The sequence below is a fragment of the Chroicocephalus ridibundus genome, chromosome 3, assembly GCF_963924245.1.
Source record: "Chroicocephalus ridibundus chromosome 3, bChrRid1.1, whole genome shotgun sequence".
NCBI lineage: Eukaryota > Metazoa > Chordata > Aves > Charadriiformes > Laridae > Chroicocephalus > Chroicocephalus ridibundus.
The window spans coordinates 113,068,771-113,084,694 of record NC_086286.1 but is presented as its reverse complement, the minus strand read 5'-3'; the positions used below and the strand labels follow the sequence as shown (position 1 = coordinate 113,084,694).

General features: G+C 43.5%; 1 protein-coding gene across 1 annotated transcript; it reads left to right on the top strand.

Annotated features, from left to right (window-relative positions):
• The first annotated feature begins 392 nt into the window (after positions 1–392).
• On the top strand, positions 393–15,282 carry PDIA6 (protein disulfide isomerase family A member 6). Its single transcript, XM_063330475.1, has 13 exons — positions 393–503; positions 3,345–3,486; positions 4,668–4,725; positions 5,524–5,650; positions 6,143–6,249; positions 7,690–7,823; positions 8,239–8,353; positions 9,294–9,434; positions 10,520–10,604; positions 10,698–10,770; positions 11,844–12,002; positions 13,960–14,056; positions 14,790–15,282. Exons 1-13 carry the CDS (start codon positions 470–472, stop codon positions 14,856–14,858), a joined length of 1,341 nt encoding a protein of 446 aa, XP_063186545.1. The 5' UTR covers positions 393–469; the 3' UTR covers positions 14,859–15,282.
• Positions 15,283–15,924: the final 642 nt, after the last annotated feature.

Sequence of the window (15,924 nt, the reverse complement as noted above, 5' to 3'; positions counted from 1 at the left end):
CTGCGTGGGTTTCAGCCCAGGCACAGAAAGCCCTCAGCGCTGCGAGGAGGGGAACTGCTGAGGGCGCTCCGGCTGTGGCAGGACCCCGACAAGCTGCCAGAGGCAGGCTGAGAGCGCGTTTTCCGGGACGGGCAGCCTGGTGACCACCCTACCCAGGCACACCTCCGCCACCCTCCTGCCCTCGTCAGCCTTCGGCCAACCCCGGGTACCCCACTCCGCCCCTGGCCCAGCAGGCCAGGCCAGGCTCGGCCCCGCCGCCCTCTTCCTCCTCCGCCCCTCGCAGCCTCCTCCGCACACCCGCGCCCCACAGCGACTGACGCGGACGCCCCCCATTGGCTCTTGCCAGTGCGCCAGCGCCGGTGCCGCCAATGGGCGGTGGCCACGGCGGGGAACGCGCGGCGCGTGGGCGGGGCGGGCTGGGCCGGGCTGTCTCTAGTAGCGGCGGCGGCGCAGGGAGTGGAGGGCAGCCATGGGGGCGCGTGCAGCTGGTCGTCTGTGGTGGGGTAGGAGCCACTGAGGGGACGGAGGGCGCGGGGGCGGCCTGAGGGGGCGGCGGGCCGCTGCTTCTCCCTTTCCCCTTTCTGGGCCACGTCGGGGGTGTGGGGCCGTGGCGGTGGGAGGGAGCTGAGCGGCCGCTGGAAATGGGCTAGGAGCCGTCGTGGAGGGGCGAGGGCTCTAGGCCGTGCGGGCCGCTCTCCAGGGTGGGTAGCCTGTGGCGTCGGGGCGGGTAACCCGTGGCATCGGGGGCAGCGCCTACAGCTGCGTTTCGGCCATCGCCGGCCCGAGCCGCTGCCCCGCCGGGGGACGGGACTGGAGGCGGGAGGGGGAGGTGGGGGACGCCCCCCATCCCGAATCCTCAGTGCGTTACCGGAGCGCAGACAGGCGGCCTAAAGATCCCAGCAACAAAAAAATTGTGCTTGTCTACCTAATTAAAAAAAAAAAGGAAGAAAAAAGAAAAAAGCTTTGATTTACAGTCAGCGGCGATCCGTTACTTGCCTGGCTGCCCTGACCTGGGATCTGGGGCTGTAAGAAAGTGATGACTGAGGACAAAGGGAGGAGTCTGTGGGGAATGGTGCTTCCTCTTCCCCTCCCCCTGCTGCTGGGTCTCCTGTGCCCAATAAATGGGTAACCCTGTGAAGTGGACCCCTTCGGACCCCGCGATAGTAGTGCTGGAGGTGCAGGTAACGCTGCTCAGGGCCGAAGGGAAAGGCTCTCACTCACTGAGGGCACATCTGTGAAAATGTGTGATCTTCAGCACACCCAGCTCTGTTGCAGAAGGTGCGGGTATTTTAAGGAGGAAGTTCACAAAATCATCATTGTTATCCTGTAGCAAAAAGTTATCCTCACGGTCCTTCAGAGTTGCAACTTGTTTTTTTGCTGAGGACTAGTAATACTAGCATGGAGCTGCCTTAGTTGGTTTAACAACACTCCTGTCTATGTAATTCACTTACATTAGAAAACAACTTTTGAAGTCAGATTATCTGAGATTTTTTTTGGCTTTAATATCAAGGACAGATGTGTATTTTCCTGGCTTAGATGCTTGTAAGAAAATGATGGTTTTACTTGCTAAAGATGAAATAAACCTTAAATATTACACTATAGAAGGGAAAATTATGCCAGCAGTTAATGAGTCATAATTAAAAAAATGCAGTGATACGTGACTAGATTAATTTCACCATGTGCTTTCTTTTGTGAGTTCTCTTTAGCAGGTGTTTTTGCATAAGCTAGAACTTCTCTATTTGAAGTGGCAGAAATAGCTGAATGAATTCTGTTCAGCTTCTGAATGTGTTCTGCCAGAGATACCTTTTTACATGAAACCAAAATATGCTGATTTCAACTGAATGGTCTCATTCCATCTAGAGAAGGGTTTCTCTCTTGAGAGTGGCTGTAACATTCAAGTAGCTTTTTTCATCCTTGTTTTCTTACTCTACCCCAGTGGCAGCTGCTACTGTAGGTCACCGTAACATGCTGTGACAACCACGGATCGCCCTGGAAGTCAGTTGATCAGTGCTGCTAAAGTGTGTCTTGTGTGTGGGCATGCTGAAGGGAGAGAGCTCATCTAATGTGTAAATCTGGAGGTGGAAACCAACTAGGATCACCCCAAAAGAAAGGGGTTGGGTCCTAGGGCTAGAAGAAGCCGTTAGGAAGGGGAGTGGTGCAATGAATGGGGTGCTGGGTTGCTGGTTGTGACAATTCAGTCCCATCTCTGGTTGAGTAACCTGGAAGATGTTATTTCTGTCAGCTTCTCCCCTGTGGAATAGGTGTAATGAAACTGGCTTTTCTTGAGCGGGACTGATAAAGCGTAGGTGATGCTGTGCCGTCTGTGTACCATGTGCTGTAGTTTCTGCATCACTGAACTCTATCTTCATGTCATTTTCAGTCTTGAGAGAGAATGTGCAGCTTCCTATTCAAGTTATTAACCACTCACAGCAAAGTTCGCTTTTTTTTTTGCCTAGGTCTAACTCTTGTGTTTGAGCTCTTACTCCCCTTACTCTTTGGATTAAGAAAAGTCTTTTGCTACGTGGATTTTGTCAGAGGTGCTTGTCATCTTTCATCAAGTCATTCTTAATCTCTTTGACTAGGTAGAAGGAAGGATTATGAGGTTTTACGTGTTAGTCTCAAGAGATAATAAGATCCAGAAGTGACCAGAAATATAGTCTTTCTGAAGAGAAAGCAATTTCCTTGTACCTTTTAAGGATTATTTTTTTATCACTCTTAAGACTGCTCGAGTTGTTGACCAGAAAGATTTAGCTGTTGTTCTCCAGTCTGATGATTTGTCTCCAGACAAATCAATGGTAGATTAAGATCGTCATGAGCAATAATGAAGGAGCTCCCAACGCTACTAGTGCATCAAGTGCTGGTCCTAAAATCACTGTAACTGTACTAAGACTACTTGGGACAGTCCTGCATTATGTGATCCTGTGAAAGGTGCATTTAAGTGCCTGCTGTGCAAGAGGTGTGGGCGATAGGCTTAGGAGTTTCCGTGAGAAAGAACTGATAGAAAATGTAGCTGGCTGTGAGGATCCCTGTGGAAGTTCTGCTGGTTTGGTACCAGTAGTAGTTAGGGTTGCAGCTTGATAAAAATGCTCTCTGGAGAGTAATAATGGGAGTGACATAACTCCAGCTAGCTTTAGGCACAGAAAATGTATTACATGATCCTGTAGAACCATGATTTAAGTGGGGAGGGAATACATAATGTGGCCTTAACTTCCTTTTTATATCGTCAATCCCTTTCCCTTTTTTTCTTGCTGATTTTTGCTGGGAAGGGACATGATTTAGCCATGGCAACAGGAGAGCCATAAATGTTCTGCAGGAGTGCTGATTACTTTGCTTTTTTGTTCTAGGAACAGTGAGCTGCACGTTATTCCTGGCAGTTAACGGTTTGTATTCAGCCAGTGATGATGTGATAGAGCTAACACCAACTAACTTCAACAAGGAGGTCATTCAGAGTGAGAATCTGTGGCTTGTGGAGTTCTATGCCCCATGGTAAGAAATACACCTGCATACTTGCTTGCTCGTATCTTGGAGGAGCAGCATAGGAATCTGCTGCTGATCAGTCCAGGGTTTCATTCGGTTGCTGGCAGTACAGCTGTTGGTTTGATGGCCTCATGACTAGCAAAATTGCTGTAGTTGGGATTCCTATTTTAAATAGCCTCACCAGAGAAAAAGGCAGGAATTGATTTCAAGTTGGCATAGAGTCTGACAACAAAGCCTTATATGCCATTTTACTGCTTCAATTTTTCTACTGAAATTAGTATTAAAAATGACTGATCAAAGTGGAATAACTAAGTGAGAAGGCCCCTCACTTCTGTCTTTCAGAATCTGCTGTGGATGTGAAAGCATAGATCTGAATTCACACTTAGTATTTTTCTATGGAAATTGGAAATTCTTGCTTTGTGCATCTTAATTTCGCATCTCTGTCTCCCATCCTGATCATGTCCAGAGCATGTACTGTCTTCATCTTCCATGTAAATTCGAGTGACGTATATTCCATCTTTGCACAAATCCTCTGTTACTGCCACGCAAAGCTCCACATTCTGGAGGAAAGGGCCTTTCAAAGCCATAGCCTGACCATGAGGTTTATGGGGAAGCTCTTCAAGTGTGTTGCAGCTTTACAGGCGGCAAGAAACTTTATTGAACAATGGCAATAAAGTAAATTGGCAGCTCCTCTTTCCCTCCAGACTTGTGTTACTGTGATTATACACTAGTTGCCAGTCAGCTGTTGGTCTTCCACAGATGCATCCAGGAGATTTTGTGCCACAAATTCTTGCTAGTTAAGAAGTTACCTCTAGAATAATTTTTTTCAGGCCTCGTTATGGGTCCATTTTGGCTTCCAACAAGCAGACTAGCGTACAAATCTGGATTTTGATGCTCATGTTTTCCTCTGTGTTAGGAAAGCTAGGTAGCTTTTGAGATGTGTGTGTATATATCTGTGTGGGGGTGTGTATGCACTACCTAATACATATGGAGGTTTTTCTTCAGAAGTCTGAGTGATGATGTGATGTTGTGGCACAGCCTCTTCCCCTCTTCATGAGTAGATCTTGAATCTTGCACAGTTTGCTGCTAGCGGCTGTTCTGTAATTGCAAACCTAACAAGGCCACTCTGTACTTTGTGAAATAGTTGTCAGATCTGAATTACAATTGCTGTTTGTTTTTCTTTCTAAAAGGTGTGGCCATTGTCAAAGACTAACCCCTGAGTGGAAGAAAGCAGCAACAGCATTAAAAGTAAGTTTAATGTTTCAGATGTGCTTGTGGCAGTGGATTGAGGGAAGTTTGGCTGTTGGTCATCTGGCTTGGGAACATGGAGGTGGGGTTTGGTCCCCAAAACCGTATCACTTTAATCATGCTTGTCCAGCCAGAGAAGTGGCTAGTCAGAGGCACTTAAAGTCAGGATTTTTGTGGATTTTTTTCTTTTAAAAAAGAAGCCATCAAATTGTGTAGGAAGCAAGTAAATTCAGACCCTGTGAGTTCACATTACAACTTTCCAGGGATGACTTTTTTAACAGTACCAGGAGACATTAGAATCCATCCATCCCCTAAAATAGCGTGTTTCTCTTTTATTCCTCGCTATCATGTCACCTGCCTCTGAACTACAGGAACAACATGAACTGAACATTCGACAACAGCTTTGTAAGCTGTTGGTGATGAGTATTTCTTTCATTACAGAAAGCTTGGTCATGTAGTGATTTGCTGAGCTCTTGCCTATGTAAAATATATTCCTCCTCTTAAAAAACAAAACAAAAAAAAACACCCACAAAAAACCCAAACCAACAAAAACCAAACAAAAGAACCTGAAACCAGCCAAACAAAAAACCCCAATTGTAAATTTAGTTTGTCAGGACGAAGAAAAATGGACGTATATGGTGTTCTGCAGTTAAATGCTTTAGGGGGGTTAATACCTCTCTTCCGATGACTCTTTTCTTACCCTGCTAATAACTTTCTCTCTCTCCAGCATGCACAGAGTATAAAATGTATTAAATCACTGTAGAAATCTTGTCTTACTTCTTGTTTTTATTTCCACAGGGTGTAGTGAAAGTCGGTGCAGTAGATGCAGATAAGCATCAGTCCTTGGGTGGACAGTATGGAGTCAGAGGGTTTCCAACTATCAAGATATTTGGAGCCAACAAAAACAAAGCAGAGGATTATCAGGGTAAATGTGATGCTCTTTCATGTGTTGCACATATAAAAACTTACCGGAATACAGTAATTATGGTAGCTGTTAATACCGTCTTGCATGGTGCTTCCTTCCTGTCAAGTGCTTGTAGTAACTGAGAGACAGATGGGTGGGACTTGTTTGAACAAATTGTGCATGTCTTAGCGTGGGCTCACAGTTCCACTTGTAGTCTGTAATTGGTGGATGTTGATAGGCAGTTCTAAAGAATTATTCCTTTCTTCCTGTTTACTGGGAGCTTGCCACAGTCACCCCCCCATCAGATAAGGTGTTTAAGTTTTTGAAGTCAGTCCTGCTGCTTCTGTTAAGTCAGTGATCTCCCACCACTAGTACCCTATCTATGAATATAGCCCAGTTTTGCTTTTCCTGAAAAATCATTAGGGTGAGGGAGTATTAAGTTTGTATTGAAGTCAGGGCCCTACCTTAAACTGTCTTTTTGATGCTTTAAACACTCATTTTGCTGCATTGCAGGTGGCAGGACAAGTGATGCCATTGTTGATGCTGCTCTAAGTGCTCTTCGGTCCCTTGTGAAAGACCGTCTTAGTGGCAGAAGTGGAGGATATACTTCTGGGAAACAGGTATTTGAGCACCGTGTGGTTTTTTTTTTCAGCTGGAGGCTGTCTTGTACAGGAGATCAGAGCTTTTGCTCCTGACTATTGAAGTTGGAAGGGATCTCTGGAGGCTGCCTAGTCCAGCCTTCTGCCCAGTGCAGGGTCAGCTACAGCAGATTGCTCAGGGCTGTGTCCCATCAAGTTCTGAGCATCTCCAAGGACCAAGACTCCACACAGACTCTGCTCTTTGGGCAACCTGTTCCAGTGTTTGACCACCCTTACAGTAGAAAAGTTTCCTCTTATGTTTAAATTAAATTCTTGTATTTTAACTTACGCCCTTTTCGTCTTGACATTGGGCATTGCACAGAAGAGTCTGCCTTTGTTTTCTTTAGTCCCCTCCACCTGGATATTTATATACATGGGTAGGATCCACGCTGAGCCTTCTTTCTTTCCAGCTGAGCAATCCAAGCTTTCTCAGCCTCTCATCATATATCAGATGCTCAAAGCCTGTAAGCAGCTTTGACCCTTGGCTGGACTTGCTCTAGTGTGTGCATGCCTTATACTGGGGAGCCCGGAACTGGACCCAGCACTGCAGATGTTTCACGCAGTGCTGAGCAGAGGGAAAGATCACCTCCCCAGACCTGCTGGCAACTCTCTGCCTAAAGCAGCTCAGGAGGCTGTTGGCTCCCTTTGCCACAGGAGTGTGTTGCTGGCTCACGTTCAGCTTGTCCACCAGGACCCCCAGGTCCCTCTCTGAAAAGCTGTTTTTCAGCTAGTCAGTCCCCAGCATGTTCTTGTACATGGCGTTACTCTTCCCCAGGTGCAAGACTTTACATCTCCCTTTGAACTTTGAGGTCCATGTTAGCACTGTTCTCCAACTAGTTGAGGTACTATTTGCCTAGGCCTAGTCTAAGCTAGATGGATGGGGCTTTTTTAATTTGGTAGTGTTCTTCTGAAGCTGGCTTGCTGGATTTCTCTGAAGGTAAATTGAAAAGCCTCTAGCTGCTACTACGGTTTCTAAATCATGGAGCAAGTGCACTCCAACATTCTCAAGTTGGCCAGATAAAAGACCTGGGTGGACTGTACCCTGTAGTGTGTACTGCACTCGCATGTTACTGTTGCTTAGAAAACAGAGCACAGTGGGGTGGGGGAGTTGGAGAGGACTTTGTTCTTGGACAGATGGGAGATGTTCCTGCAGCTTCTTGTTAGTCAGTCTGACCCGATTTCTTTTTCTGGGTGTTTTTTTGTTTGTTTTTAAGACAAGGTTACTTGCTGTTTCTTGAAAGTGCTGTGGGAGTAGGCTGTGTGTATTGTCAGTTCTAAAATGGGAAAGTTGTATGACCTAACACTGCCTGTTTTGTATCTCATTCAAATGAAGACCATTTGGTATAACATGACACACAAGAGATGGCTTGTGTGGGAAACTAATTTTGGTTACTTATGTGCGGGTCTGTTTGTTTCTTACAGAGCCGAGAGAGTGGAGGTGGAGATAAGAAGGATGTGATTGAGCTGACTGATGACAGCTTTGATAAGAACGTCATAAACAGTGACGATGTGTGGATGGTGGAGTTTTATGCCCCATGGTGTGGGCACTGCAAAAAGTAAATGAGGTTTTTCTTTGATAGTTCATTTCCCATTAGTGCTTGGTTTTGTGCAATACCCTTAATCCTCTAAAAGAGTCCCTGCATCTCTAGTATATTGGAAGTGGGTTTTTCTCTAAGGTGTTTTGACAAAACTGTGGGCTTCTGCTCAGGGCACTTTGGTGCTGCTCTGGCTGCAGTGCTCCTTAGCTAAATTCCTGGTTAGAAGTGGAAGTAAGATCCAGGAGTTATATTGACACTTTCATTCCCTGAGAAGCAGGACTTCAGTCTCATTTAGAATAACCCTCCTAGCTGTCATTCTCTACAAAGACTTTAATTTTTTTTCCTGGGTGGAATATGCTAGGTAATATTGGAATGTGGTATACTTCTGCTAGCTCTAAGAGAGCTTAGAGCACTCTTACTCTTTGTTTTTCAGCCTGGAGCCAGAATGGGCAGCTGCTGCCACTGAGGTGAAGGAACAAACAAAGGGAAAAGTAAAATTGGCTGCAGTAGATGCAACAGTCAATCAGATGCTGGCAAGCCGATATGGGGTGAGTGTGCTCTGCAGTGGTTGCAGTTTCCTTTCCATCTCTAGTAAGTCAGATGTCCCTTTAATGCTTGCTGAACTGTTCCTTATCTGGTAACACTTAAATGTTTTGCGCTAAAAATAATGTTAAGTGACACATACCACTTTTGCAGAAATAATTCATTCCTGAATGTCAGTAACATTATAAATAAATGGAGTGAGAGGAAAGGAATAAATCTGGATGTTGCTGATGAAAAAGGCTGTTTATTACCATGTCTTGTATAGCTTTATCTGAAGTGAGAGGTCTCTCGTTTCAGACTGTTTGTATGCTGGCTGGATACCGCCAGAACGCACACATGTGCCTGTACATCTTGGAGCCAGTTGTCAGGGATCACTCAGACCCTATTAGCTGCCCAGATCAGCTATGCTGTGGGCCCAAAGTGAACTGATATTCGTTCATTTTTAACACAGTACAGGGAGCTTACAGGGAAGCAAAGCAACACACTGTAAGTGCACATGGCTGGCGGTCAGCAGGAAGACTAAACAAGTTTTTCTGGAAGTGTAGCAGAGGGAGCTTAAGGTCCATTTATTGCCATGTAGGCACAGTATTGTCTCCCCACAGACAAATCAGGGAAACTAATGTCCAAGAAATACAAAGAGTTAAGATAGTCCTCCTGGTACTTAAGCCTGCTTGGTGCATCTAAACTGAGATGAAACTGTTGCTGATTCATCAGGCCTAAAACTTGAATCAGTGTTTCAGTGTACGTTACCCTTTTTTTGAATTGTTGCACGTGTAGGAAGTTAGAAAATTGTTCCAGTTCAGTCATAACATGCTGTGAGCCTTGATTCATCTAGACATTAAATCTCTTCCCTTTCTCTTAATCTGGAAGACATCTGAGTAGCAGGTAACTTCCACCATAAATATTCAGATTTTTTTGAGCTGATGGCTTAAACTTGTCTTGCAGATTCGTGGATTTCCTACAATTAAAATCTTCCAGAAAGGAGAAGACCCTGTTGATTATGATGGTGGCAGAACTAGATCTGATATCATTGCTCGTGCTCTGGATCTGTTTTCTGATAACGCGCCACCACCTGAGCTCCTGGAGGTACCTCTACATCATTTTCTCAAATTCCTTTTCCATCATATCCTTTGCAGCAGTTTTTACAGAACTATATTAACTAAAGAAAACAGCCTAAGGTGCTGCTTCCATACTGTTTTGCATCAGAATGTCAAAGGTGACAAGTCTGATTGTTCAGCTTTCTGTTATTTAATTTTGACTGCAAATTTGTTGTTGACTGAAAGAATAGCAGAATTGATACAACGAAGACACACACTGACATGATGGTGCCAGGGTGTCTGAATCCTCTTTGAGGAACAAGTGAACACCTTGGGTTCTGTGCCCTATCTCTTTTTTTTTTTTTTTTTTTTTTTTTTTTTACAAGAGGGCAGGGTTTTATCAATTGTAAGCGATCCATTAGAAGTTGTATGATAACTAACTTTGCTCGTTGTCCAAAAAAACTCCACTCTCTGTATGGTGACTCCTAGTTTCAGCTTGATGTTGGTAGATTGGAAATGGGGATCAGTTATCTCCAAAGTGGAGTGCATGCAAGACAATCCATTGGGGTGCAGAAAAAATTATACCATTAATTAAAAAAAAAAAAATTTGAAAATGGTTTGTATTTCATCTTTGTCATCCTTTTAAAATGTCTATTTTCTGTATGCCTTACGTACATATGATTATTTTTTAAGGTATATCACACAAAACTGGTATTGCTCTGTTAATGTCAATTAAATATCCTCATCTTCAGCAAATGCTACACCCTGCTGACTGTCCTTATGGTAGCAATACCATGAATAAAATCTACGGGCACATGCATAGGTACGGGTGTGCTGTTTCCAGCCCTGGTCCAAGGACAGTGACTTTGAGCAAGAAGTGACATCTTGCTGTGCTCTGTGTAAGCCTTATTTGATACTGCTTACTTTCCTGTTGCTGCAAGTTTCAACAGAAGACTTTGAACTCTTTGTAATTAGCCTTGTGTTGGGGCCAGTGAAGGAGGGGAGTCTTGTAAGCTTTTGCATGAAGTTGTTTCAGTGCTTATTACCTTGTAGGATGGAGTTGTTGGAGGGTAGTACAGTCACAGCTGGGTAACCCAGTCTTACTCTTATTGACTTTCTGCCACTTTCTTCTAGATAATTAGTGAAGATGTTCTGAAGAGTACCTGTGATGCTCATCAGCTCTGCATCATTTCTGTCCTGCCTCATATTCTTGACACAGGTAGACATAAAAGCTGGCGGAGTTCTGTATGAGTTTGTCACTTAAAGCATGTAGTTGTATCTTTTAACTTGTCCAATGCTATCTAACAAACAGGAGCTTCAGGGAGGAATTCTTACCTGGATGTCATGTTAAAAATGGCTGAAAAATACAAAAAGAAAATGTGGGGGTAAGTGTCACTATAGACTGGTCATCTTGGAAAAGATGTGAACGTTTTTAGAGGCAACAGCATAGAATTTGTATGATAGTGATTTATCTGCAGATATGAGTTGTTCCTTGTTCAGGATAGTATATCTTGGTATTTCATTAAATGTACAGTGGGAGTGGATGCTGTGGCTTTAGAATAAACTGCTGATTTATTTTTTTTTTATCTACCCCAAATCCTGTGTTTACAAGGGATATCTAAGCATTAATGAGATCAGATTAACCACATTTTACTCTTGTCCTGAATGATAAAATATTTTAAGGCAGTACTTATCCAATCTCTTTTAGAGTCTTCTGCTGGTGGGTCAATCTGACAGTATGACTGAATTCTCAAAAAAAAAAAAAAAAGTAAATTGCAGTTTAAAAAATTTCATTCTCACAAAGAAGCAGGCCAGCAGGCTTTGCCTCTTCTCCTCCTCTCAAATGGAGGTTAGGATCTCTGAGGCGTCTCTGGGAAGTGAGAGTTCTTCTGACACACTGTGACTGCTGTGAAAAGGGGGCAAAATGGCCTGAAAGCCTGGGAGAAAATGCTGAGATTGGCTGATTCCAGAGGTTCCTCAGGGGACTTCTTAAGCATAAGAGGAACTGAGACCTGACCAGTGAGGAACAAATACTGGTCTTGCAGTCTTTGGCTAGAAATCCTCTACAATGGGATTTTGGCAGTACTTTGTTGTGTTTAGATCTGTAACTTGAGCCATTTCAAACATTGCTTAATACAGGCTAAAGTGCATCAGTTTCGTTGGATTGGGAACATAGTTCTTTCCCTGGACTGTCTTTTTTTGATCCAGCTTTCAGTGGCTGTGAGCATGGTGCTGGCCTAGAGGTGCTGTTCGGGAGGGGTTTCCTCTGTTAACATGGCTCAAGGTTGGGATCCTGCTGTTTCCTGCTGCCTTCAATAACAAACTGGGATGGGCTGACATTCTCAAGGGCAGTTGAAAGCCCAGCTTGCACTCTGCAGGGCTGCAGGGTATGTGTGACTTCTGAACAATTGTAGTGCCTATCATAATTATTTGTTTTATATTTTATCTTTTCCTCAAGGTGGCTGTGGACAGAAGCAGGTGCTCAGTCAGATCTTGAGAGCTCTTTGGGGATTGGAGGCTTTGGGTATCCAGCAATGGCAGCTGTTAATGCTCGGAAGATGAAATTTGCCCTTCTGAAAGGATCATTCAGCGAGCAAGGGATTAATGAGTTTCTCAGGTATGAAATCTTTATGTGACTTAAGTCTTTCTGTAACTGGGGCTGCAACTCCAGCCCAAAACTCTCCTGGATCAGACAAGACTTGCACAGTTAAGAGAAATAAGATGATGAGCATTCATTGGAGTAAGGGAATGGTTTCGGTGAGGATTGCAGCTAATAAAGCAGTCCTCTTTGTGGTTGACAAAATGAAGAAGCTGGACACTTAAACTTAAGTGGTAGTTTTAGGACAACTTTTGAAAACAGTTTGAAAATAAAGCGAGGTTTGATCTTGGAAAAATTCTGGTTCTCTGGTAACCCAAGAAATTAGTGGGATTTAGTAATCAATACTATTAAATTCAAATGGTGTATTCTGATTAGTAATTGGGAAGTTCCCAGTTTGGGAGTCTAAACTGGTGCTACTGAGGTTCTTGAGATTCTGTATGTTGCTGTTCATCTTTCTGGTTTGGTTGGGTCCTGTCTTCCCGTTTCCCATTCCCCTGGCATCTGGTAAACTAACTGGGGGAGCTGAAGCAGTCCATCCAAAAAGAGCTCTCTGCTCAGCTCAAGTTCCCTGAAACTGCCTCTTGCGTAGTTTGGCAGGAGCCAGTGCTGAGAAGAATCGAATGGGGAAAGGAAAAGGGGAAGAGGACAGAAGGTGGCAGCAGCAGCACTGAAACAGAGCAGCTAAACTTAAGCTGTTAACTTAAGCATGGTCGAAGTGAAGTGAGAACTCTGCTTTTGCAAATGCCACCTGCTATAAGGTGTGTAAGAGCCTCTGAGAGCTTACATTAGCAGTGTTATTTCCATGTCCTTGCTTGGAGAATGGCAAAGGACAGTCAGAACTGAAAAAGCAAATACAAGTCCCTCCCCACCTCACCATAAATTGAACCCTGTTCCTGCTGGATTAATGGAAACAGTGCTATATTCTCTTACCTGTGTAAGGGATCAGACTTTCTTCTTAGTGCCAAAAAGGGAAGGCTCTCAGAGCATCAAGTGAAAATACAGGATTCATATGCAAGAAGAGTAATACCAGTCAGTCTGCACTAATAATGCACATGAGAAATGTCTGCTTTTCTCAGGCATAGCAAATTCTCTTAGTGTATATTAATGAAGCCTTTTCTCATGAGGGTGGATGGTGCTTCCAGGACACAACAGCCAATGTAAACAGCTTATGTTGCATTAGATAATTGGTTTGGTATTGTCTTGCTACAAAGCAATACGTGCTGGAATAATCTCTTACTTGACACTTCAGCTCAGCTGTGCTGCCTAGAGAAAGCAGTACAATCCCAGCTGCTGTAGCTGGCTGTTAACTCAGCTTGCTGCGTGCAGGCTCAATAGCATTGACCAAAAGTAAGGAAACAAGCACTGAGAAGAGCATAAAAACTGTATACTCCACCTAGGGAGGAATGCTTCAGTCCTACTTGCCTCTGAAAGAAGGAAAAGGGATTAGCTCTTCAGGATTTTAATTTGGGCTTTTTGAGCAAGTGTAACTAGCAAGTGCAAGACACAGTGTCTCAAAGCAGAAACTGTTACCTCATACCCATGGAAGCTTAGAACTGACTAAAAAGGATCACTAGCGATTTCAAGTAACAGCTGCAGGTGACTTCCAAAACTAGAATTATAGCCTCCTCTTGGAGTTGTCTCAGATGGTACACAATATACTGTTAAAGGGGCCATGTTTGTTCATGAGCGTTACAAGGGGCACTGCTGAAATATGAAACAGTGTAGCTCACATAGTTTGTCTCTTTGGATCCAATGGTAAATTCACAATGCTGCTTCATTTTCTGCTTCTCAATTTGAAAAGATGAGAACTTCCAGAAAGTTCTGGAAAAGAAAAACTTCCAGACAGTTTAGATTTGCTTCAAGAGATGCGAGCAATCTTCAAAGTTAACTTCCTTTTATCTGAAGTAGGCATTGTTCCAGGTGGATGGAGACTGGAGAAATTTCTTAATGTTTACTTTTTTTTTTTTTTTCTCAGGGAACTCTCTGTTGGTCGTGGCTCTACAGCACCAGTGGGTGGTGGAGCTTTCCCTAAAATTCATTCAGTTGAACCTTGGGATGGCAAAGATGGTGAGGTAAGAGGTGTTCCATCTCTAAAAGAGCTGATGATTTGCTAGGTTCAGGTAGGATAATGTAACTAAGAACTGGCGATGTGAAAATTCTTGTTCTTCAAAGACTGTGGCAAGTTGTGTTGATGGCTTCCCATTACGTAAATTCTGCCACTACACCAAACACCAGATTCATTGTCTGACACTGGACAGATACTCCCGCCTGGCTGTTAGGGTGTAATCTGGAAGTTGAATCCCTTGAGGCGGAAACCTGTTACTACCCACGTGGAGTAAGGGAGGTGGTAGTGGATGCATTCAAGACCTGAATGTTTGTGGAGGCTTTGGTTCTGCAATATGCTGACCTTACCATCGAAGTCTTAATGTCAGAAAGTTTGTAAGGTAAAGCCTGTGTAATTACACAGTGATTGAGTATGTTCTTAAGGTTCAACATTGCTGTGAAAAACAAAGTTACTACAATCTTTTGATCTCCTTCAAATGGAATTAAAATATAGAATATGGTAGTAGCTTTGTTACAGCATTTATCTGTATGTGCCTTCATCTGGATTATTTTTATTAGAAAACAACTTTCTAGTCTGAACTCTGATTACTTGTCCTGTGCTTTAGAGGTTGTTTTTTTATGAATGAAAGAGACGACAGGCAGGAGCTTTACTCAGGATGAAATAAGCGTCTTTCAAAGTCAGTGATGTCCTGGTGTTAAAGTACTTCTAAATGTGTGCTCAAAACCTTCCCTCTTTCACAGCTTCCAGTTGAAGATGATATTGATCTCAGTGATGTGGATCTGGATGACTGGGATAAAGATGAGCTGTGAGATCTTCAGGAAACTTCTTTTTTTTTTTTTTTCTTGGGAGAGTTTGTGCAGCAGTTTCCAACCTGGTTCACAATCAGATGGATATTCCAGTGGCCTTTTTATGGAGAAATAGCATGTGACACACTGTGCTATTTGATGCACTGCAGCAGTGAACTGTACGCATCTCAAGAAAACATTGCAGAAATTCTATGAATTGTCATAACCAGTAAACTTGATTGTATTCTGTGTAACAAATATTTTGAGGACATCATGGATATTTCTTTGAAACATCTTGGTTTTTATTTTGTGGATAGTGTGCTGTTTGAGTGTACTGGAGGCTGTTAGTGTAATCAATTTTAAATGTGGTTTTTTTTTTTTCATGGAGGTGGAACCTGGTCAGCTTCTGTTTCAATTAAAGAATAAAACAAAATATTTTTGACACACAGTGTTAGTCTTGTATAGAATAACAAAGGTGCACGTGATAAAAGCTATCCCATTTTGGATGACTCTTGGAAAAAATGAACTGTAGAATAGAGAAGCTGGTGCAGAGGGGAGTCCTAAACCACTCCCTCGCTGTTGAACGATACTGACTGTTTGGCCTAAAGCCTGATTAGATGGACAATCTTAGTTTAAATGCTCTTCAGTCTTCCTGTTCCTTCTCAGGGGCTTTCTCTTTCTTTGTGCCAGACTTTGTAAGACCATTAATACAATGGAAGTGGAGTTGTTGCTGCAGTGGGAGATGCTGGGAGCTGTTGGTCTCTTCCCCAGGATTACAGTGAAGCTACTCCCCATTATAGGGCATGAGGATTTCCAGGTGCTAACAGAAAACCACCATGGTGCTGTCTCCAGCAAATTGGATAATATTTCTTCACTTCCCATCTGGCATTGTCTTGATTTGAAGTTGCTATTTCCTTGGAAGGGGAATCAGCACTGGGAATGGGGATGGATACTGCTGCTTTTTTAATAAAAATACTATTATATTTTGTTGCTCTGAATGTCTTGTGTATCAGGGTCTAGTGAAGTGACCCTCATGGGATCAGATGGTTTATAAGGAAAGAATGAAAGTTTCCCCTCCTTTCAAGGAAAT